Source organism: Myiozetetes cayanensis, unplaced genomic scaffold (assembly GCF_022539395.1).
Source record: "Myiozetetes cayanensis isolate MyiCay16 unplaced genomic scaffold, myiCay2020 scf21, whole genome shotgun sequence".
NCBI classification, from domain to species: domain Eukaryota; kingdom Metazoa; phylum Chordata; class Aves; order Passeriformes; family Tyrannidae; genus Myiozetetes; species Myiozetetes cayanensis.
In genome coordinates, this window is record NW_026087423.1 from 3,302,913 (window position 1) to 3,324,311 (window position 21,399).

A 21,399-nucleotide genomic window follows, 5' to 3' on the forward strand; every position below is an offset into this window, starting at 1 on the left:
ACCTTGCTCCAAGCATCGGGTCTGGGGTTATTCCTCCTCCCTCAGGCCACCCCCAGGTGTAATCCTAAAACAAGCGAGTCTTGCATCTCCACAGCTGGGATGTATTTTGATGGGAGACACCTTTGGAGATACCAACAGCAGCTCTCTGTTCTGCCCTGGAGCAGTGCCACCCCAGTGTGCCTGTGCCACAGCCATCCATGTTGCCTCTCATCATGGAGTTCCCAGACTTGTCAGAGAGCGACCTCTGTTCTCAGGGGTCCTGTGGCTCCACACTGGCCTTGGCAGCCTCTCTCTAGCCCTGGGAGCAGCCAGGTGTTCCCAGGAGCTATTCCTGGCTCCAAGACAGCCTGGCACCCCTGTGGCGCGGTGGGTGCCTGCCAGTGGTACAGATGTTAGTCAGGCCCCGCATGCAGAGCAGCAACTGCAAAGATGGGAGCCTGATGCCACAGCCATCCAGAGACATGAATGTCCCTATGTCCCCCAGCCCTGCTGCCTAGGGGAGAGGGCTGCACTGACCATGTCCAACTGGGCCTCAGTGTCCTCCAGGGCCACATCCATGGGGATCCTGAGCCGTGCAGTGCAGAGCTGGAAGAGGTTCAGCACGGCCAGCTTGATCTGCCCCAGCAGCAGGGTCTTCTGGGTGGCTGTGCTCTGGACATGGGCCCAGCAGGACTCCTGGGGGACAGAAACGAAGCCCTGGGCCCCCCCCTACCACTGCCCTGTGTCCTCCTGCACCCCCCAGGCCAGGCCAGGGGGAGCCAGGAGTCCTGGCTGTGCATCCCCCCATGCAGAGCTGCTGCTTTCTGGGAACATGTGGGGACCCTCAGCTCAGCCCAGGGGATGGAGCCCAGCTTACCATCACCACTTGGGGCATCTCCCCTCTGCAGACACTGGGGGTCTGTACTGCTGCCCCTTTCCCTTGGTGGGGGTCCTGGGTCACCCCATGTCCCTTCTTACCCACTGGAGCACATCTTGGTGGGCAGCCTCCAGGCGCGTGTGGAGTTGGGCCAGCTCATTATTGGTGCTCAGGATCTCAGTGCTCATCTCCTCCTGGCACCGCTGGAGCCGTGCCCTGCCCTGGGCCAGCCGTTCCTGCCCAGCTTCTGCCTCCTGTGCCAGGGTTGCCTGTGCCTCCGCCAGCACCGCAAAGTGCACCAGCATGGCCGGCACATCCTGGAACTGGGCAGTGGGAGGAACTGAGAGGCTGCGGGAGCTGCTGCCCTGGACAGGGCTGACCCCCGCTCGGGGGGGCTGGGGACACGCAGGCTGGCACCGCAGGGCTCACCTGCCCCATGCTGGCCAGCGCGTCCCGCAGGTAGTCCCCGAAGCGGCGGAGGCTCCGCAGGCGCCGGGCCAGGCGCTCCCTGTGCTGCAGGAGCCCCTCGAGCTCCCGGTGCAGGCGGGCGGCCTCGGCCTCCGCCCGCGCCCGCTCCCGGCCCTCCCGCCGCAATGCCCGCTCCCGCCTGGCCCCCGCAGCCTGCGGGGTGGGACGGGGTCAGCGCGGCCCCCGCGGCCAGCCCGGCCCCGGCCCCCGCCCCGGCACCTTCAGGAAGGCGTTGTATTTGAGAACGACATCCCGCTGCTCCTCTTCCCTCCGGGCCAGCTGCTCCCGGCGCTGCGCCAGGCGCTCCATCCTCTGCCGAAACTCCTGCGGGACCAGCCGGGTGCCGAGAGCGTCACGCTGTGCTGGTGCACCCGAGGCGGGGGTGGGTGCCAGCCTGGGGACAAGCCTGCTGTCTGTCTGCTCGTCCCCGGGGCACGCCACAGCCGCTGGAGAGGGGAAACACGGCGGGACTGGGGCCGCCCTTACCTCCCGCTGGCTCTGCAGCTCCTGCTCCACCTCTGCCACCTCCCGCCTCTTCAGCAGCACGCGAGTGGAGGGCAGCAGGGTGGCTGCATCCCGCGCTGGCACCGTCCTGCCACGGAGCTCAGCATGGCTGGGGGGGAAAGGAAAGCCCGGGCAGGGGCATCTGCCACCATGGCATAGGCAGGACCCCCACGGACCACCACTGCCTGCAGAGCCTGACCCATCCCCCGTGTGTGCAGAGACCCCACAGGGTTATCTCTACCTGCATTCGGGTTCTCGCCCAGCCTCGTTCCTGCCCATGCCTCCCGCTTCAGCCTCCCCCCACCTGGAGACCCCCAGGGCCAGCGCTGCCCCCCAGGGAAGGACAAGTCACGGCACAACCTCAGCTTTCTGGTTAGACCCTGGCAAATCCCCTCCCCTCCTCCCAGCCCACAGCTGGGGTGCCCTCCTCCCTAGGGACACAGCACCCACCCAGTGACGCCCACCCTGACAGCGGCAACACAGATCGAGAGCCCCGGGGACGCAGGACGTGCTAGCCCCGTCGCCAACACCTTGCTCTGCTCCAGCCAGCAGCGCCTGTCCCGGGAGCAGCTGCCCATCCCCGGGAGGAAGGAGGGGTCTCACTCACAGCAGCAGCCGCAGCTTGTCCCGGAAAGCCGCGCGCAAATGCTCGTCCAGGTCCGAGTCCATCTCGGCCGGCGGCTCCTCCTCGCCCCGGGGCCTGTGGAGGAGCTGGGAGCGGGGCAGACGAGATGGCAGCAGCACAACACTGTTGCCAGGGGCAGCCGGAGGCTCCCGCAGCTCCCTGGGATTTTCCTGGCATGGCTCTCAGCGTTGCTGTGAGGGCACGGTGCTCAGCCCCCTTGACTTCAGCAGTGCACACGCTGCCCCTCCCCACATGCCCCAGCACTGCTTCCTTTCCACTCCATGTGCCATCAGATTCCATTCATCCCCCTGTGAGTGCTCATTCCCCCATAATTAACCTGCACACAGAGACCCTGTGTGGACTCACTCCCTCCTCCATCACTCTACACACTCTCTCACACCACTCCCCGCTTCAGTTTACTCCTCTCCTCCCCCATCCCACCCCATCCTACTCCATTTGGCCATTCCCATGTGTGTGTCGATCCCCCCACTCCCTCCAAGCACACTCAGATGCCTCCCTCCTCCCCTCTGCGCCTTTCCACCCCTCCTTTTATCCCTCAGGGTGCTCACACTGGACCTGTCCCTCCACCCTTCCTGCACATTCTGACCCTCTGTCACCCACCCATAGCCCCTGTGATCCCCTCTGTGTGGATCCTGCTTCCCTCAACCCCTCCCTGTACAAGTTCCCTCCATGCTTTCCATCATGGTCAGGCATCCCCCTTAAAGCCACCCTGGAAGGAACAGATTAACTCCTGACTCAGACACAGAGCAACATTTCAGGCGGAATAGGGGAAAAAATATTTATAATAAAAACAACTCAGTCTCCCCAGACTTAGCATCACCCAGGTCCTGCCTGCACACACTCGTTTCTTCCCTTATCCCAGGACCACTGTGGCCCTGTGGCGACTTTCTCTGTCCCAGCACTGCTCATGGGGACTGAGCCAGAATCCCACACAGGAATTCGAGTCCTTCACAGGCACCAAGGTGAGTGGGTTACTGTTCCCACGCTCTGCTGGGTGTCACCTTGTTTTAAGGACACCTGAGACAAAGAGGAACATGAAGAGAGGAGAGAAACAGAGAAATGTGGCTGGGGAAGGACGGAGTGAAACTGTGGAAGGGGTGAGTGGAGAAAGGAGTGGGAAGGCTCTGACTGAACTAGCCCATCGCAGGACACCGACAGCCTGTGCTCAGCCACACGCATTGAGGACGTGCTTGATGCTGGATTCCAGCTGGAGCTCCATGTGCTTCCTCAAGGAGGGATGGAAGTTATGAGCCTTGTGTCTCTTATCCCCTTGCTTCCTGTAGAGAAACCCCGCCGTGGAGCTCTCCATCATCACCTATGCAAGGCACAGAGCAGCAGCATCTCAGCCACAGCCAACAGGAACTCCTCCCTCCCTGGCAGGTGCTCCAGGAAGACCCACAGCTTAGCAGGGAACAGGTGGCTCTGCCCCAGGGCTCACCTTCCGTGAGGTAGGTCAGATAAGCAGCCTGGGCACTGTTCCCATCGACCAGCGCCATCGCCTCCTGCTTGGTGCAGCTGCTCGTGGCCTCCTCGTCCCCCTTCCCCTCCTCGTCATCTTCTGAGTCCACCAGCACTAAGACATCACCTGAGTCTGCATGCCTGGGAACAGCAGAGCAAGTGGAGGTGGGATGAAAGGCTGAGGAGAGCCTGTTCCCTGCCCTTTAGGAAGGCAGACTAGTGAGGCCACACAGGGCTGGGCTGAGGAATGTCAACACTCACCTGAATGCAGCACCTGAACGGGACAGAAGGGAAAGACAGGGTTAGAAACCAGCCCCCTTGGGCAGTGCTACTGGTTCTACTGGGCTGCACAACCCCTGCCAGTCCTGCCTCCATGTCTGTGCCTCCACATGGAGCTGCCAGCAACCGGACAGTCCCCACGCAGAGGCACACACGTGAAGGTCACCTGTCCACACGTGCAACCCTGACAGACTCCAGCACACCTGGAGGGACAGGCAGGTGAGAGATAAACCAGGAAGGAGGAACCAATCCCTACCTCTCAGGCACAGGAGGGGACTGTAGTACAAGACAACCCCGGTGACGGTGAGAATAACCAGGAGGGACAGGACCACCACGGCACCCACGATCCCAACAATGTTCACTGGCTCTGTGGAGAGGAGACATAGGCTTGTCACCAGGATGCAGATGGATGAGGAATTCCCAGTGCTCGTCAAAGAGCAGGTTCTTAGTGGCAAATGTGGTGTGTCCCCACCCCTCCCAGCAGCAGCCCCACTCACCCTTCACGGTGAGGCAGATGAAGAGCTCCCTCAGCCCCACGGGGTTCTGGGCCTTGCAGACGTAGCAGCCCCCGTCGGTGCCCTGGGAGCAGTTCTGGATGGTGAGCCGGGACACGCTGCCCTCCTGGGTGATGAGGAACCTCCCTCCAGGCTGGATCTCCACCTCTGGCTGGGTGATGTCCCGCAGCCAGCTGATCCGTGCTGCCGGCGTGCTCTCGGTCACACGGCACGTCAGGGTCACGTTATCACCCACAAAGCAGGTCTTGGGGGGCTCTGACTCCAGTGAAGGGATTTCTGAACAGCCCAACGGGAAAAGAAAAATGGGAGCCAAGGAGGGAATGGAGGCAATTAACATAACAAGCAATCAGCCATCTGACTGATTAATAATCATTAACAGAAGGGAGCCAGGCAGGAGTCTGATGGGGGAACACTGTGGGTTCAGCATTCAGTTCACTCAGGAGCCTCCTGAGCAGTGACCTGAGCAGATTCCACGGTGCTCTGTCCCTTCTGACACTTGTCTTTATATCCCCAGGGAAGAATGGTCTGAGGATAGCCAGAGGGAAGATGGGAGAGAGGAGAGAGGCAGCCCAGGAAGTCTCCTCGGGATCAGAAGACCTCTTGTGAAGCCCTGACAACCCTTGGAAGATAAATACAGCCTGGGTTTTCAAAAACCACTTTAGACAGATCCCTGAGATGCCTGAAGGGTTCTGGAGGCACACATGACCCTTCTCCTGTAACCCCAGCCCTACCAAGCTTAATCTCAACCTGAACAAGGCACTAAAACCACCTCTCACTTTCACACAGGTGTGTGCAAAAGCTTTTCACAGGTGAAAACCCTGCTGGGCTGAGATTTGGGTCCCCTGAAGACTGACCCAAGACACAGCTCACCTGCAGCTATGCCAAGAAGGATCTCAGCTGCAGGATGTCTGTGCCTTGTGCTATCAGCTCTGCACAAGCCAAGCCTCCTGGCTTCCCTGACCACCTCAGTGCTCCAGAGGGCAGGGAACAACTGGAGTACCGACCTGCCCAACTGTTAGCAGCCAAATTAACAGTTAATGAGGCAGCAAATCAACTCACTTATCTCCACAGTGCACGAAGGCTGCTCCTGCTTGACCACGTGGCTGCCGACACACGTGAAGACTTTGCGGTGGGAGAGGTGGGAGCTGTTCAGTGTCTCCACGTGGGTGTCTGAGGAGCTCGTGGAGCTGATGACCCAGCTGGAGTTCTCCAAATCGTGCCCTTCTTCTCTCCAGTGCAGGGTGGGGTGTGGGTACCCCCCAGGCCAGCTGCAAAACAGCTGCAGCATCAGCCCTGACGAAGAAGTCTCAGCCCAGCACTTCGGAGTTGACTGTGGTGGGTCTGTCAGCAAGAACAGCACAGGGTCAGAAACACTTCCAGGTCACAGCTCTCAGCATCTCAGGGCTGGGACTCCAGCAAGTGTTTGTGTGTCATCATTCCCCTTGAAAATCTTCCTGGTTTCTCTGCCAGTTTTGCTACCTGACCCGTATCCCACAGTCCCAGGGGAGCACAGCTCTGGGTGACAGATGACAGGGACCAAGAAGGGGCTGTCACAGCCCCCACAGCCAAGTCTTGTGGGAGGAAAAAAATTACTGCCACAGCTTTACTTAATGGAAATGAGATAAACACCTAAAAATGCAGTGGGAGAACGAAAACTCCACACTGCCCTGGTCTTCACGTCACAGCTACAAGGGGGTGACACCGACTCAAACTCCTTGAGAACAAGGTTTTTTCTCTCCCTGTCATTGATACAAGCACACAATCCACCTCAACACAAGGAAGAACCTTCCATTGAGAGTAGCAGAGCACTGGAACAGGCTGCCCAGAGAGGATGGGAACCCTCCCTCTCTGGAGACATTCCAAATCCACTGGGATAAGTTCCTGTGTCACCTGCTCCAGGTGACCCTGCCTTCACAAGGGTGTTGGACTGGGTGATCTACAGAGGTCCCCTCCAACCCTAACAATCCTGTGATTTCCCAACATGGAAAACATCAGGGCTCTCGCCCAGGGACAAGTAACCAGCTTCTCAGAGCCACCAGCCCATCCCTGGCTGTTCCTGGCTACAGGGAGCTCTGCCCCCAGGGATCCTGGTGATTCCAGCTCTCAGGGTCAGTGACACTGAGGCCAAACCAGTTGTGCTCCCCTCCTTCCCTGGCACCTCTGGCAGCCACAGCAGTGGGGACAAACTCCAGCCAAGAACACAGGTAGGGCAGGTCCTTGCTGGCCTCGTGCCAGGGCCGCTTCCCAACCATGGAGAGGTATGTTATTAAACACAGGAACACCTACGGGAGTGGGTCAGAAGTCAACAGAGAGCCAAGTGCAATCCCCTCGGGCAGGGCAGAGCAGGGCTCACGTTTCAGGCACAGTCCCATCTGCTCCTTCCACACACAGATCCACACATGTGCTTGGTTAACAGCCACAAAGATCCTGGACTCTGATCCAGGCAGATTTAACATGCTGTGCCCCCGCGTGTGCCTAACCCAGTGCTGAACAAGACCCCACTGAGAGATGAGACCAAAGCAAGCCAGGTTTGCAGCCCCAGTGAGGTTGCAGAGGGATGCCTGAGGCTTATTTTGGGAAGCATCTATTCAAGTGACTTTCAAATGACATGAGTAAAAAAACAACTCATAATGGCAAAGCCCCATGTGAGCTATAAGGACATACTTTCCTGGGGCTTGGCTCTCCGGGAACTATATACACACCTCGGGTGATCTTTGAAACCACCCAGCTCTGGCAAGAAAGTTCTCTGCAACACCTCCTCTGTCCCAGCTCTGGGGAGGATCATAACTGATCCCAAATCCCAGTATGGTTAACAGAGCAACCTGTCAGTCTGAACCACCAGGAAGTGCCCCACATTGAGGTGGACACAGTGCTTCCAGGACACTGGGGTGGACACAGCCCTTCCAGGATATCCATGTGGACAAAACCCTTCCAGGATGTCCAGCCAGAGCTGCACTTTCTGAGCTGGCCCCAGGAACACACCTCCTGAAGCCACCAGCTTTACATCCTGAACTCCTGGGCACTCCCAGTACAACTCTGTCTAACCATAACAGAGTTCTGCTCCCCAAACGTAAACAAACCAAAAACCTGAAAACCTCCACCTCCCCAACCATAAAACCTAAGAGAACACCAGCAAAAAGGACCTGCTGTGGGTTTGACCCACAGAAGAGCCAACAGTGCTCGTGTCAAACCACACACGGACACACCAAGGAATCCCCGGGAGGTGTGGAACTGCACGTCTCCTTCACACCGGGTGCTTCCCATCCAAAACAAACACAGAACCGCAGCTCAAGGCAGGGCTGCACCTTTGTCCTGTCACTACAATGTTTACTCTACTGCTTGGGTTTTTTTTTTTAAGTGCAGTTTTAAACAAAAAGAGAACTTCTGGGTACCACCCGTGGGATGGGTTGAAGACTGCCAGCTGGTAATTCCCACACAAAGCCCCTACAGGTCCCAGGAGGTTCCTTTACAGTGGTGACAAGTCTGTGTCCAAACAGGTTCACTCCAGCCCAAGCTAAGTTGTTTATGGGTATTCCAATGTTCCACATCACCTTTGTCATAGCTCGAACTTAGTTGGCACGTTAATTCCAGGCTAATAAATGAAGTTCAGAGTGCAGCACCAACACCTGGCATATCACAAATACAGTTTGTTTGCTCCTGAGTGTTTTGCCCCAGTGCTCCAGATTTGGGGCTCCCACCTCCTAAGCCCTGTGCCCACATATATATTCCCTGAAGCAGCGTGGGGTTTGATTCCTTCATTCCAGACCTCTGTGTGACCTTTCACACCCAACATGAAGGTTCCTTGCTGCAGGATGGAAATTTTTATTCCTGTAAACTTTCAGAGAGTTAATCTGTACGAAACAGGCACAACATTCACACACGTACTCAGAGAAGGAAGGAACACCCTGAAGGCAAACAGCAAACAGGTCACACATGGCAGGTGTTGACAGAAAGAGCAACAACAAAGGGGCCAAGAAGGCACAGAGGGTCAGTGAAACAGGCAAACTGTTAGCGGATTTTCCTCCTTCTCAGTCCTGAAGTGACCGTGACGTGAGTGGCACCAGCCACAGGACCTGTGCTCCCTGCTAATCTGGAGGGGGCTGTTTCCATGGAATACGTGAGGAATCCAGGCAAGATAAAGCTCCCTAGAAGAAGCAGGAAGGACCTGCACCAGCTGTAAGCAAACTAATCCACCTGAGTGCTCTCCAGCTTGAACTTCCACACGTGCTCTGAAGATTTCTGAGAATGAATGAATCAAACAGGGATGGAAATGGAACAGAGCACCAAAATGCACAACAGGGCTGAAGGAACAGCCTGTGCTGATAGCAGGGACAGTCCCATGACAGTACTGCCAGCAGTAAATCCAAGGAACGTGGTGCTTCCACTGAGAGCAGAAGGCTGCCCTGTAAGACTCAACAACTAGGGACCCTCCATTCTCCCACCAAAACCATGGCACCAAGGAATGGCACAGCACATCTACTTCCAACATGTATTCAAATCGAGGGAAAAAAGACAGTGAGCAGCAGTCCCCATCCTAAGGTTTACGAAGGCTCAACTCAGCCAGATTCTGAGGCAAAGGCAACAGGTACACCCTGGAACATGCTACAGGGAATGAAAGATCTACCCAAAAACTTGTTTATCACCAGCAATGAAGAAGAAGAACTGAAGAGACACAGTGAAGACTTAACAGCTGAAATTGCAAACACCTGATCCGTGACAGGCCATTTGTGCTCACGTTTTGGTGCTTGTGAGTGGACACGAGAGAGATTTTGCATTACAAACCCACCTCGCACTTCTTTTATATTATTTTTCCACCTGTGCCAGATGCATTTGGGGACCTGCAAGACCGAGGGGAGGAGGTTCAGCCACGGGACTGACTTACTGGCTACCAGCAGCTGGACCCTGTGCTCATGGTCCGTCTTGTTCAGCACTTCCTTGCAGGTGTAGTTGCCTTCGTCCTGCACTCGCAGCTCCGTGATGCTCAGGGAGCTGTTGTTGACCAGGGAAAAGCGAACGTCCGGGGGTAAGGAGATCCTCGAGGAGAAGAGGGGAGGGAAGGAGTGCGGGTCCCCTTGGAACCAGGTCACCTCGGTTGCCTCCTTGGAGATGTTGCGGCATAAGAGGAGGATGCTTCCTCCGACCTGCCCAAACACCACCTCATCTGTTCCTGCAAAAGAGAAGGGACAATGTTAGGGATGTAGGGAAGGGGCGAAGCTGCCGTCTGTCAGCAAAGACCGAGATATCTGATATACATCAAGGCTTTGAGGTGCTTGTTAGGGGACTGCTGAGGGAACTGTAAGGTGACCAAAAACATCCAGCGCAGACACAGGATCAGGAAAAGGGACACATCTCCCTGCTCCCCTCCCCTCAGCCCGCGCTACCTGCGGCCTCCCTGCGCGGCACCAGCCTCCAGACGCAAAGGGCGAGGAAGAACCGTGCCGGCGGCGTCCCGCAGGGGCAGCTGCATGGCTGTGTGCCGCTGCCACAGCCCCGCGGAGGCGGTGCCGCCCGGCCTCCGCCCCGGCGAGGCAGGGCAGGGCAGGGCAGGGAGAGCGGGCGGACCCGTCCAGGGGAACCCGCCTGCCCGCCGGGGCCCGCCAGGGGGTCGTGGATCAGACCCCGCCGCCCCGGCACCGCCATCTTGGGCCCCCGCCATCTTGAGCGCCCCCCAGCCCCGCCCGCCATCTTGGGGTCACCTCACGCCCCCCCGGTCATGGCGGGCGGGCCCCTCTGAGCGGCGGCGGGGCCGGGGCGTCACTCTCAGGTGCCGCCCATGGACCGGGAACGTTGAACACAAATAGAACGGTGTTTCCTGAGGGCAAAACCAAGTGCGTAAGCGAACCCCACGTGCGGAGAGCTTCTGTACTTCACCCGCTTAGAGACACCCCGCAGGCAGTGCAGCGGGAAGAGCGGTGGTAAAAGATCACCCCTCCGTGTAACCCCGCAGCAAGGCCCGTAAAGCATTCAGGTATCTTTTAAAGTTTTCTCCAGGACACGTTACACTGGGGGAGGCACGTGGCCATCACACAAAGCGCTCAGACCCGCTGGGCCCTGGCACATTAATTATTAATTAACCTATTTAGCGGCAGGAGAGGCAGAGCTGCCCCAGGTAAAAGGAGCTCGGGGTCCCCCGTTCCCCGGGTGACACGGCCAGCTGCGGCCGCGCCCCGCCGGGGGGCGCCATAGAGCTGGCGCGGGGGGGGGTCGGCAGCGGCTCTTGACCAATGGGAGCGGGGCGCGGCGGCGTCTCCGCCAATGGGCGCGGGGGGCGGGCAGCGCGCGGCCGGTGCCTTGGGCGCCGCAGTCGCAGCCGCAGTCACAGTCAGAGCCATGCCGGTGGACCTGGGGCAGTGGGACGGGCCGCTGAGCCTCGCCGAGGTGGAGCAGAAGCCGGCGCAGCCGCTGCGGGTCAAGTATGGCTCCATAGAGATCGACGAGCTGGGCAAGGTGCTCACCCCCACTCAGGTGAGCGGCGCCCGGCCCCCCTCCCCCTCGTGGGGGTGCCGCGGCAAAATGGCGGGAGGCGGCCGGGCGTCTTGCGCCGTGTCTGCGGCAGCTCATGCCGGAGCCTCACCTGGCGTGGGGGGAGAGAGAGGGGCTGAGCTTTGCTGTCCACCCTGGTACGGGCACGGCCGTGCCGCGGACGGAGGCCCGCGGCTCTCAGAGCCTGGGCGAGGTGGCACGAAGTTTGAACTCCTCGGATGTCGCAGACAGCGCGGGTCACAGGTGGCCCTGTGTCCAGGGCAGGTGGCTGGCGCGGGCAGCGGGGCCGGTGCTAACGCGGTCACTCCTGCAGGTCCAGCATCGCCCCACCAGCATCGAGTGGGATGGCTGCGATCCGCAGAAGCTTTACACCCTGGTTCTCACAGATCCTGATGCGCCCAGTAGGAAGGACCCAAAATTCAGGTATGGGAATGGGCCGGGGTTGCCTGAGGAAAATGGAACATCCCTCTTGGGCTGAGGAGAGACTTAGGAGGAGTTTGGGACTGTGCTCTGCCTAAGGTGCAGCTATGGGGCAGTGGCTTGGCATATAAACGGTGTCCTTGCATCTTTCCTTGAGCCAGGGACAGCATGGGGAGGAGCAGCTGCTTCTTCCAGGAGTGTTCAGAGGTCTGTTGCAGCTGGAACAGCACAGTACTGGTGCTTGCTCTAATTTGGCTCATGTGTGAGTTGGAGTTAGGCTTGTTTGTGTTGGTGGTGGAGTCTTAAACCTGGGACCAGTTCACTTCTCTCAAGTCAGCTCAGAAGCTTGTGGAACATCCACTCTTGGGGGTCAAGCTGTGGTTTTCCCGTGGCCACAAGGCAGGCTGATGGAGCTGGTTTTGGCAGGTTGTGCATCCCAAAGAAGCAGTGCCTGCTCTGGGACCGCTGCTCTTTGTGCTTGGCAATCCAGGAATCAGGTGTTTGCTTATCCTTCACTGACAACCTTATGGAAAAAGAAGCAGCTTGGAGTGATAAAGGGACTGTGCCACAATCTGATTGTTCTTTGCCCTCTCCTTTCAGGGAATGGCATCATTTCCTGGTTACCAACATGAAAGGCAACAATGTGGGCAGTGGGACCGTGATGTCGGATTATGTTGGCTCCGGGCCTCCCAAGGGAACAGGTTGGTACCTGCCTGCAGCAGTTCCCGGGCAGTGCTACATGGATCAAACTTGGTGCACAAGGGTGGGGGGAAGCCAGCAGGAAACGATCCGCGCAGGATGGCCCGTGGCTGCACGTAGCCACAGCCAGCACAAGCACCTACTGAGCATATCTAGTGCATCTTCTCTAAGCTGCCTTAAGCTCCATCATCCTCAGCCTTCCGATCCTGGAGCACGCAGGCACCTCCAGGGGTCACTTCAGAGCAGCACCTGGGACCTGGAGCTCGGTGTGCCCGGTGTGGTAACGCTGTCCCTCCCCGCAGGGCTGCACCGCTACGTGTGGCTGGTGTACGAGCAGCCCAAGCAGCTCGCCTGCAACGAGCCCGTCCTGTCCAACCGCTCCGGGGACAAGCGGGGCAAGTTCAAGGTGGCCGCTTTCCGCAGCAAGTACGGGCTGGGGGCGCCGGTGGCGGGCACCTGCTACCAGGCAGAGTGGGATGACTACGTGCCCAAGCTCTACGAGCAGCTGTCGGGGAAGTAGGGTGTGCAGCACCCGCGGCTCGGGCACGGCGCTGTAGTTTTGTTTGATTAGCAAGTTGAACCCAAGCGTCCCGAGCTGGAACCCCGTCACTGTCCCTGCTCTGTGTCCACGTGTCCGGGCCTGTGCTGATTCCTGTGCTGATTCCCGTGGAACAGGTGATCCTAGCTAGAGCTGCTGACAGCTGTCAGCCACTCCCTCCAAACTGACCTGCTTAAGGGAAACAAATGCCTTTGTGAATTAGTGTCAATTCGGGGTGTCTCTGCTGTCCTGGGACGGCTTTAGATGTCAGGGGGGTGGGTGCAGAACCACTTCTGGGCTAGTGCTGGCTGTGGAGACTCCCTCTTCCAGGAGAGGAGAGGGCAGTCTAATGGAAACTTTCCCTCCTCCCTCTTTTTTTTTTCTTTTTTTTCCTCCTTAATCTTTGGCCAGTGCCTCCACATCACTGCTCCAGTAGTGAAGGTGCAGCTCGAGGAGGAGGCAGGAGCTGGTCCACAGCACTACTTCTGTTCTCTGCTGTCACTCAAAACTGAGACCACTTTTGTTTTGTTCAGTCCTGTGGTGACCTGATGTTACCGTGCTCTTTGCTCCCAGTGCAATTAAAAACTTAACAAGGCATGTGGTGTGCTTGGTTGTCTTCTTGGGGGACAAGGGAAGCACTCAGGGGAGCAGGTGGATGGTCAGGAGCCCTGCTCTCCTCCTGCTGGGGAGAGGCTGGACCCTGTGCCAGGGGCTCTCCACTCCTGGAACGTGCTGATGGCTGGAGTGACACAGCTCAAAGCAGTCACGTCTTTCCATCTTTACCTGCCTTTAGTCCCTGTCCCAAGGATCCCCTGGCTCTGTGGAGGCTCCTTCCCTCTGCAGGACCTCCCGATCTGAACCCTGACAGCAGTTTGGCCATGACCAGCTTTACTGACCTGAAGCCAGTTCCCAGCCAAGCTGCAGGTCCGTCCCAGGTGTTTCCTGCTCCTCCAGCAGCTTTGCACTGAGGACTGGGGGGGTGTCCTAAGTGCTTAGAGCAGAAATGAGCCTTTGGTCCAGCCCGATGGCCATGAAGCGGTAGAAAAGGTGAAGCCACTGCCATTCAATTTTGTGGATCCAGGAGCCTCCCCCCTTTTTCAAGGTGCTGTTTTAAAGGTCTGCACTGACATGGTCTGACAAACAGGAATCAGCAGCCCTGTGAAAACTGGGAACTCCCTAACTCCAGAAGGGGGGTGGTGTCTGCCCCAGGGCAGTTTTTCAGCTCAGCCATTAAAACATTTCAACAGGATTGATGGCTTTTCAGGAAAACATCCCCAACTACTCCAGACTAAGGCCCACAGGACTAAGGCTGGAGCAGTGCTCACACTGGCTGATCCATCCCGGGACTGCTCAGGCTGGAAGCAGGACATAAACAAACCACAATCCATTACCCAAATAACCTCCTCTGTCAGGAAAACGGGTTTGGCATGGAGCCCTGAGGTTCCTGCAGCCCCAGGCTGAGGGAACTCTCTGTGGAATGGGACACCTGTGGAGTGGGACACCTCCCCATCCCCACCCTGCACCTGTGCTGGGCCACGAGCCGCCCCTCCCACAATGACACAGCCAGGCATTGTGATGAACACTTTTATTTACAAATATAATTAAAAGCTCTGACAGTTATTCATGCTCTTCCCTGGAACCTGAAAAATGTTTTTGTTGTTTTGTTGGTTTTTTTGTCCTTTTTTTTTTTGTTGTTGTTTTTTTCTTTTTTTTAAAGTGCATGCAAAAGAAGTAAAGCCTTTTTTTTTTCTCTTTTTATTGTAAGAAAATACACAGTTTGAAAGTGTGAATAATGCAATATTTATGACCAAGATCATGGGGTTGGGGATGGACTTGGGGGAGGAACAAAAAAAAAAAAACAAAACAAAAACAAAAAAACCCAAAACAAACAAACAAAAAAAAACAACCCCAAAAAATAAAAACTCAAAAGGGCTGGGATGATCTAACAGACAGTGTTGAGCTCCAGAACAGAACTGGAGAGTGGGGGGTGTCTGGAGCAGAAGGGAGCCGGTGGGAAGGGTGGGGGGGGAAAGAAGTAAAAAAATTTTTGATCAGAGAAACAGTTAAAATACAATATGAAAATAAGTAAAAGCTCTCCTTAAATTCCTTCTATACACAAAATACACGATTTGACAAAGCCCAATTTGTGCTACTGGGATCCTGTGGGCTCATTTAAGTGTATTCACATTCTCTGCGACAGCAGAAAATGATTTATGATACAATCAAGAATATGCCGAGGGGGCGAGGGCTCGTCCCTGCTGCCCCTGGCATGGTTCTCCTAAAAATCACCACGTCGTCGCCCGCCCCTCCCCACCCCCAAAAAAGTAATAATATGTCACCACTGATATGTACAGCACGATTAGGTTTTTTTTTTCTTTTTTTTCTGTAAAATGTATCAAATTTTTTTTTCAATCTTTAATAAAATTTTTTTATTATTATTTAATTATTCCTGATGAATAAATACCAAAAAAATAAAAATAAAATAAAATTATGCAGCAGCTAGTTAAGGTAAGGCTGCGGATTCAGTCTCTCTCCCCCTGGGATCGTAGATATCTTTTAATTATTAATATTTTTTTTTGCTTGTACTTTCATTGATTGGTGGTAAAATGAGTGATTGCTCAAAAGCAACATACATCCACTTGAGTTTTTTTTTGTGTTTTTGTTTTTTTTTTTTCTCCATTAAAATTGTCTCCAAAGTTTTCACTGAAACATTTTTAATCATTGCACAGAGACATCAATACTGTGACATACTATGGAAAAGACTGCCAGGAGCTGTCCTGCACCGGGACGTGACGGGGGAAAGGGGCCCCTGATGGAGTAAGAATATACAGGCACTGGTCCGACACGATGTCAGTAAGAGAGACAGAAAGAGAGAGAGCACGCCCGTCAACATGGGGAATGTTGGGTTTGCAAGTTTTATCCTTACTTTGTTTGCTTTTTATCGGTTTTGTTTTTCTAAATGGCAAAGAAATTTAACCTCATCTATAGTCCTCCTTGGGATACTCTAATGTGACCAAATTCCCGAAGCCCATTCGCAAGCTCTCCATGTCAAACGTCTCAATCTCTCGCTCCTGCTTTTCCAACAGAAACTTGATCCTCTCGCTGCGTTCCTTCTGGAGGGCGGCGAGCTCCTCTTCGATCTGAAACGAGCACGGTCAGCAGCCCCCCAGCACAGCACCCCTGCCCCAACCCCGTGTCCCAGCCAAGCTCCAGGGACCCCCTGCAGCCTCCCCCAGGAATTTACCTTTTGTTCCAGGTGTGCCCTGCGCAGCGACACCCGTTGCTCCAGCTTCTGGAGTTCCCTTTCGTGCTGTGCTTCTGTCTGCATCTTAATTTTGCTCTGGTACGCGTTGAGCAGCTCCATCTCCTGCTGGAGTTGCAGTCTCAGGGCTTGGCATTCTGCTTCCTGGGCCTCGTCCAGCCGTAGCTGTAAGGACATCGGGAAAACAACACTCAGACCTCCACTGGTAATTCCTGTGCTCCGAACTACTGGCACGCTGCTCTTCTTTCCCAAAGCCAGGAGCCTCTGGCGTTGGGAAAATCACGAAGAGCAGCTTCCCCACTCGCAGAGGCAGAGCCTCAGGGAAGAGCACACGAGGGGCAGCAGGTAAAAGATGCACATTCTGCGGGATCCTTATTCCAAGAGGGAAAGTGCCACCTGCTGCATTATCTAAACAGCTCTTCTAAACACAACCATCCAGTGGCTGGAGAAGACCATCCCAGCCTGCTGTGAGACCTGACAGCCCAACTGTTCCCCCCTCCCAGCCCCCTGCCCAGGGACACCCCCGTACCGCCTGCGAGGCCATCATCTCGTTGATGCTCTGCTCGTACTGCTCGGCCAGGATGGCGAGCTTCCGCGTCTGCTCGTCCTTCAGGCTCTTCAGAATTGTCTTGTGCTCACTCTTTGGAGTTACTTCCAGCTGGTGATTCTTCAGTGCTTTGTACTGCTTAGTTTGCACTTTGCATGTGTCCTGGAACTGCTTTTTGATCTGCATTTCCATAGCCTGCCAAGGAAGGAGCGATGTGAGGGGCACGAAGAGCTTCGGGGATGGAGAGGTTACGGTACATCCAAATGGGTGGGCTGGTGAGAACCACGGCTCCCCTGTGCTCTGTGCTGTCACCTCCACCCCCTGAGCAGGGTGAGCTTCACACAGGGACCTCAGCAGGAGCACCAGCTCAGGCCCTGGCTGGGCCAGGAACAGGCCCCGCTCAGCCTTCCCCAGCCCAGGGCCCTTCTGTCCTCCACTCCTGCTTCCTGCAGGTCACCCAGCCCATCACCTGCTGCCTGCCTCCCAAAATACATTTGCTTTTTCACAGCCTTTTTCCCATTCTGCTTCTTCCCCACCTCAACTGTGCCCTATGAGGAAGCTGCAGATCTGAGAACTAGCAAGGGTGTGACAGAGTGACAGCAATGTGCCTTCTCCCTGGAGACAGGACCCGAGGGAACAGCTGGAGCTGTGCCAGGGGAGGTTAGGATGGATACTAGGAAAAAGTTCTTCCCCCAGAAGGTGGCTGAGCACTAAACAGGCTCCCCAGGGCAGTGGTCACAGCCCCAAGGCTGCCAGAGCTCCAGGAGTGTTTGGACAACACCCTTAGGGACAGGGTGGGATTGTTGGGGTGTCCTGGGCAGGGCCAAGAGTTGGACTGGATGATCCTTGTGGGTCCCTTCCAGCTCAGGATATTCCATGATTCTATGACACTGGGAGGAGGAAGAGGCCTCTCCTACGGGGAGCAGCTCAGAGGTCTGTGACCAACCTGCAGCAGAACTGGGGCAGTGCACAGTGCTCAGCACACCCATGTCCTCTCTCCTCTCCTCTGAAAGCACCACCCAACCCCCTCTCCACATCGAGGTTTCCAGGCTGACACCAGTGAGAGCCTGAACAAAGCACAGCTCATCAGAAGCGAATTCTGTAACACTTTGCTCAGAACTGGACTATTTTTACCCAGCAGCCTCAATTAGCACAGCACCTACAAAACCCTCCCTGAGCTCTGTGCTGTCACAGCCCACAACTCCCTCACCCAGAGCAGCCCTGTGCAAAGGGAAGGGATGCAAGGGAGAGCAGAGGGTGTGGAGAGCAGCGGTCCCACAGCACGGATGAGGTAGCCAAGCACAGCCCGAGGCAGGAGGGGGAGGAGGAGGAGGAAGGAAAGCTGCCGGCACCTTCAGGTTCTTTGGTTGCTGCCGGAGCTCCATGAAATGCTTCCTGTGCAGCTCCCGCTCCCGCCGCTTGTTGTATTCCAGCTGGTTCTCGAGCTCAGTCTGGTGCTGCAGCCGGATCAGGTCCATGCGCAGCTTCTGCAGCGTGTGCAGCTGCCGGTACTCCAGCTCACGCGTGGACTCGTCGTGCCGGATCAGCATCGCGTGCTCCATCTCCTTCTGCGTCCGCTTCTTGTTCAGCTCCTGCACCAGAGCACAGGGAAGGGCTCAGCAGGGACGGGTTCCCCGCCCGGAGATGCCGCAGTCGAGGTCACGAGGCCGAGTGTGCCGGTCACTCGTCCACATGACACTGAGGATTCGTGTGTCACAGGGAAACACAAACCCAGCAGCACCATGGGGATGCTAGCAGTGACCTCCACCCATCCATCCATCCATCAGCTCTGGGATGGCCCCAGGACTCCCCAGCAGGTGGCACTGGGACCCCACACAAGCCCTCTGTGACTGCTGAGAATTGCAGCAGCTTTTAATAAATACAACTCAGGGCTGGCGGCACTGACAGAAGTGAGGGCTCCTGTTGTCTGGTTTAAATTCCCCTGTACCCCTGCTCGGCATTGGCAATGAGGCTTCTCCCAGATCTCTTGCAGGAGAATGGCCAAAGCAGCGGGGAACGGCTTCAACAACACCTCAGGTGAGAAAAAGAATTGTCCAGATGGGTTTTGGCCCAAGATGCAGCACATTTTTAAACTGAGGGTCACAGGGTTTCACAGTGTGCACTAAGAGCTCTGCACAGCCCAGGATAACCCACACTGAGCTACAAGCCAAGGAAGGGGGAGGCACCAGTTCCCTCCTTAATTACTGCCCATATTTCTGTCTCAGTGCATCAGCCACAACCTGTGGAGCACGGAGCTGACTCCAGCTCAGTGGAGCTGTGATTCCAGCTGTACCCCTTGCTGATACTTGGTGCCCTTCACAGATGCTCTGCTGGTACAGCCCAGATCCAGCCCTCATGTTTACAGCCTCACTGCTCCACGCTGGAGTAGGACAGGCCCAGGGGGGCTGCCCCACACCACATGCAGTGCCCGGCCTGGGGAGGGCCCAGTGCTGCCTCAGCCTAAAGAGTTGCTGCAGGAGAAGCAAAAAAAAAAAAAAAAAATCTAATTCTTCTGAGCTGTTGCTCACACCTTGTAATCCTGTTGTATCTCTCAACAGCAGCACCTGCAAACAGGCACTTCAGCCCCTCTGGCTGCTACAACTGGGACAGGTTTGAGCTGAGAGGATGGGCAAGGAAACAGGGCCTGGGCTTGTCTCTGCCTTCCTGGCCATAAGGGTGTTGCACATCTTTACATTTAAGAAAAATTTTCCCCCGACAGCCAAGATTAAAACAGATCATTTCCCAACGGCACAAAGGCAGCTGGGACACTGAACAGGCTGTGGCTTGTTTGTCTTCACCTCAGGACAGCTCAGCCTCTCTCGAGCCCATTCCACACCTGATTGCAGTTCACATGGCATGAACACACACAGTCACTCCACTTCTCTCAAACACTGTCCCACTTGCACAGAAAGAACCTCCACGGTTACTTAAAATATCACGAAAACCACATTCTGAAAGTGTTATTTACTTCAGGTGTCTGATCCAGTGCATTTGAAGTAGTTAGCAGGGATTTTATTTTCAGGAAATAAACCATCAGATCATTCTGAAAATTATTAGGTCTCTCTTAAGAGCTTAAAATGCAGGAGCTCAGGGGCGTGTTCCCTGGTTAAATGCCACACAAGGCAATGGAACTCTGTTCTCATCCCTGCCACGGAGCTCTTACATGCTGTGATAAGGGTGCCCAAATCTGATTTTTCACAGTCATTCATTTTCAGTGTGCCTGAGTTGAGATGTCTGGATGTGATTTGCAAAGCAGCTGAGCAGCCCCAGGCACATCTGAAGTCAAGGGCGGCAAAGCTCTGAACAAGTGAGAAGTATTCTGGAAAATCTGATGGTAGCAGGCCAAGTGCAGTTAGAAATTTTTGACCATTCCTCACTCAGTCTTCACTAAAATACCCTCTTATTTGATAGTCTTCATCCAAAAATAACATTAATGATGAATTCAGGTACTAGAGTGATGGCCACAGAAAAATCTACACGTAGTAACTCCTTCCCTAAAGTGGTATTTGACCACAGGCAGTAACTAATGAGGGAAAGCAGGATGGGAAAAGCTCCTCCTTAACAAAGTATTGCCCCATCCCACAGCTCTCTGTGGCACGAACTGCCCTGTGCTGTGAAGGCAGCCCAAAGGATCCCCCAAAATCCAGCACCTGGGAGCTCAGATGAGGCATCCGGCCCAGGATGGGTGTCCCACATCGTGATTCTGTCTGCCAGCCAACGATGCCACCCCTCCTCAGCTAATCAAAGCAGCCACAGCTGTGTGGAACACTCTCCCTCACAGCTTTCCCCCACCTTTTTCCCAGTTCTATTTCGCAACTGGGAACGTGAAGATCTACCCTCAGTCAGCAGCTGTTCTAGAGACATGGAGCTAAAGCAGCTAAAGAAATGCTTGGAAAGGAAGTGAGGAGTGCCATACTTCCCGAATGTTCTGCTGCTCCATCTCGTGCCTCTTGATCATCGTTTTTCTCTTGAAGGAACGGCAGTTTTTGTCGTAGTAGAGTCTCTGCTGGCTGAGAAGTTGGGCCTCCTCTTCAGCCTGTGTGTGCTGCAGGTTCTCTTTATGTTTGGATATTCTTTCTTGCTTCTCTTTCTTGGGCGTGCTGTGGTCCTCGTTCATTTCCTGCAGGGACAAAACAAGGCTTCCCTTAGGATCACAGAGCTTGGAGGAGTCACTGGCTACTCCCCTGCCATTCAGGGACCCAAAATCCTGCTACAACACAAGGTGCCAGCAGAACCAGCCCCATCACCCGGCCATGCCCAGCCCTGCTGCCTCCAGAGTTGAGTTATGAGCCACACCAAGGGGAGGAAAATCAGCCATTAAACACAAACATATTGGAGGGTGAACAGCACAGAGCAGAAAGAGAGTAACACACCATGGCAGGGGAGGATCTGGCTGCTCAGGAGGGAGACCAGGGCAAACCCCTCAGATCCCTTCCCAGCTCTGTGCCTTTTTTACAGAGTCCAGCCTGGGCTTAAAGTTTTACTTCAAGAGGTCTCATGCCTGGTTCTCTATAAATCACATAACAGGGCTCCTTGCTATTAATTTTATCACCTTTACATTCTTAACAGCAAATTACTTTTGCAGTGTGGTGGGGACACTGTGCTTAAATAAAGCACTTTGGCACAGAACAGCCATATACTATATTTTTATATGTATTTCTTTTTCTAATTCACATAAGTGATCAGAGGGCTTTTAGTCAAGGGACACTGAATGACTGCTCTGA

At 55.4% G+C, this 21,399-nt stretch overlaps 4 protein-coding genes across 7 annotated transcripts in view; 1 reads left to right on the plus strand and 3 right to left on the minus strand.

Moving 5' to 3' along the window:
• Nucleotides 1–69: 69 nt before the first annotated feature.
• CFAP73 (cilia and flagella associated protein 73) lies at nt 70–2,553 on the minus strand. Of its 2 annotated transcripts, none has more exons than XM_050318533.1 (7): nt 2,436–2,553; nt 1,811–1,937; nt 1,544–1,648; nt 1,286–1,477; nt 958–1,179; nt 517–675; nt 70–374 (listed from the first exon to the last, which is right to left on the minus strand). In XM_050318533.1, the coding sequence occupies exons 1-7, from the start codon at nt 2,495–2,497 to the stop codon at nt 231–233; spliced, it is 1,011 nt and encodes a 336-aa protein (XP_050174490.1). In that variant the 5' UTR covers nt 2,498–2,553; the 3' UTR covers nt 70–230. The 2 variants fall into 2 exon arrangements, with proteins under 2 accessions (XP_050174490.1, XP_050174491.1); XM_050318534.1 differs by having other exon boundaries at nt 70–421.
• Nucleotides 2,554–3,238: 685 nt separating this feature from the next.
• Nucleotides 3,239–10,366, minus strand: VSIG10 (V-set and immunoglobulin domain containing 10). The gene is given in 9 exon segments (XM_050318760.1): nt 3,239–3,739; nt 3,742–3,789; nt 3,913–4,073; nt 4,194–4,206; nt 4,468–4,578; nt 4,709–5,002; nt 5,786–6,067; nt 9,609–9,893; nt 10,108–10,366. Coding segments are annotated over 9 exon segments (1,491 nt in total). The 3' UTR covers nt 3,239–3,701.
• A 634-nt stretch (nt 10,367–11,000) lies between these two features.
• On the plus strand, nt 11,001–13,461 carry PEBP1 (phosphatidylethanolamine binding protein 1). Its single transcript, XM_050317976.1, has 4 exons — nt 11,001–11,191; nt 11,523–11,632; nt 12,230–12,330; nt 12,631–13,461. Exons 1-4 carry the CDS (start codon nt 11,057–11,059, stop codon nt 12,846–12,848), a joined length of 564 nt encoding a protein of 187 aa, XP_050173933.1. The 5' UTR covers nt 11,001–11,056; the 3' UTR covers nt 12,849–13,461.
• A 975-nt stretch (nt 13,462–14,436) lies between these two features.
• TAOK3 (TAO kinase 3) overlaps nt 14,437–21,399 on the minus strand; it is a 52,283-nt gene continuing 45,320 nt past the window's right edge. For all 3 annotated transcript variants that reach the window (XM_050317972.1, XM_050317973.1, XM_050317974.1), the window contains 5 exons: nt 20,592–20,795; nt 18,028–18,267; nt 16,658–16,870; nt 16,111–16,293; nt 14,437–16,006 (listed from right to left, as the gene is read on the minus strand). In XM_050317972.1, coding sequence (XP_050173929.1) covers nt 15,845–16,006; nt 16,111–16,293; nt 16,658–16,870; nt 18,028–18,267; nt 20,592–20,795 — 1,002 coding nt within the window. In that variant the 3' untranslated portion in view covers nt 14,437–15,844. The remainder of the gene's footprint in view (nt 16,007–16,110; nt 16,294–16,657; nt 16,871–18,027; nt 18,268–20,591; nt 20,796–21,399) is intronic.

Bases quoted from the DNA above. Each gene is read 5' to 3' on its own strand.
- CFAP73 (XM_050318533.1), bottom strand. From the start codon at position 2,497: ATGGACTCGGACCTGGACGAGCATTTGCGCGCGGCTTTCCGGGACAAG. The intron at 1,478-1,543 runs GTGCCGGGGCGG...CCCACCCCGCAG, and splicing joins AATACAACGCCTTCCTGAAG to GCTGCGGGGGCCAGGCGGGA. The intron at 1,180-1,285 runs GTGAGCCCTGCG...CCCACTGCCCAG, and splicing joins CGCTGGCCAGCATGGGGCAG to TTCCAGGATGTGCCGGCCAT.
- PEBP1 (XM_050317976.1), top strand. From the start codon at position 11,057: ATGCCGGTGGACCTGGGGCAGTGGGACGGGCCGCTGAGCCTCGCCGAG. The intron at 11,633-12,229 runs GTATGGGAATGG...CTCTCCTTTCAG, and splicing joins AGGAAGGACCCAAAATTCAG to GGAATGGCATCATTTCCTGG. The intron at 12,331-12,630 runs GTTGGTACCTGC...CCCTCCCCGCAG, and splicing joins CGGGCCTCCCAAGGGAACAG to GGCTGCACCGCTACGTGTGG.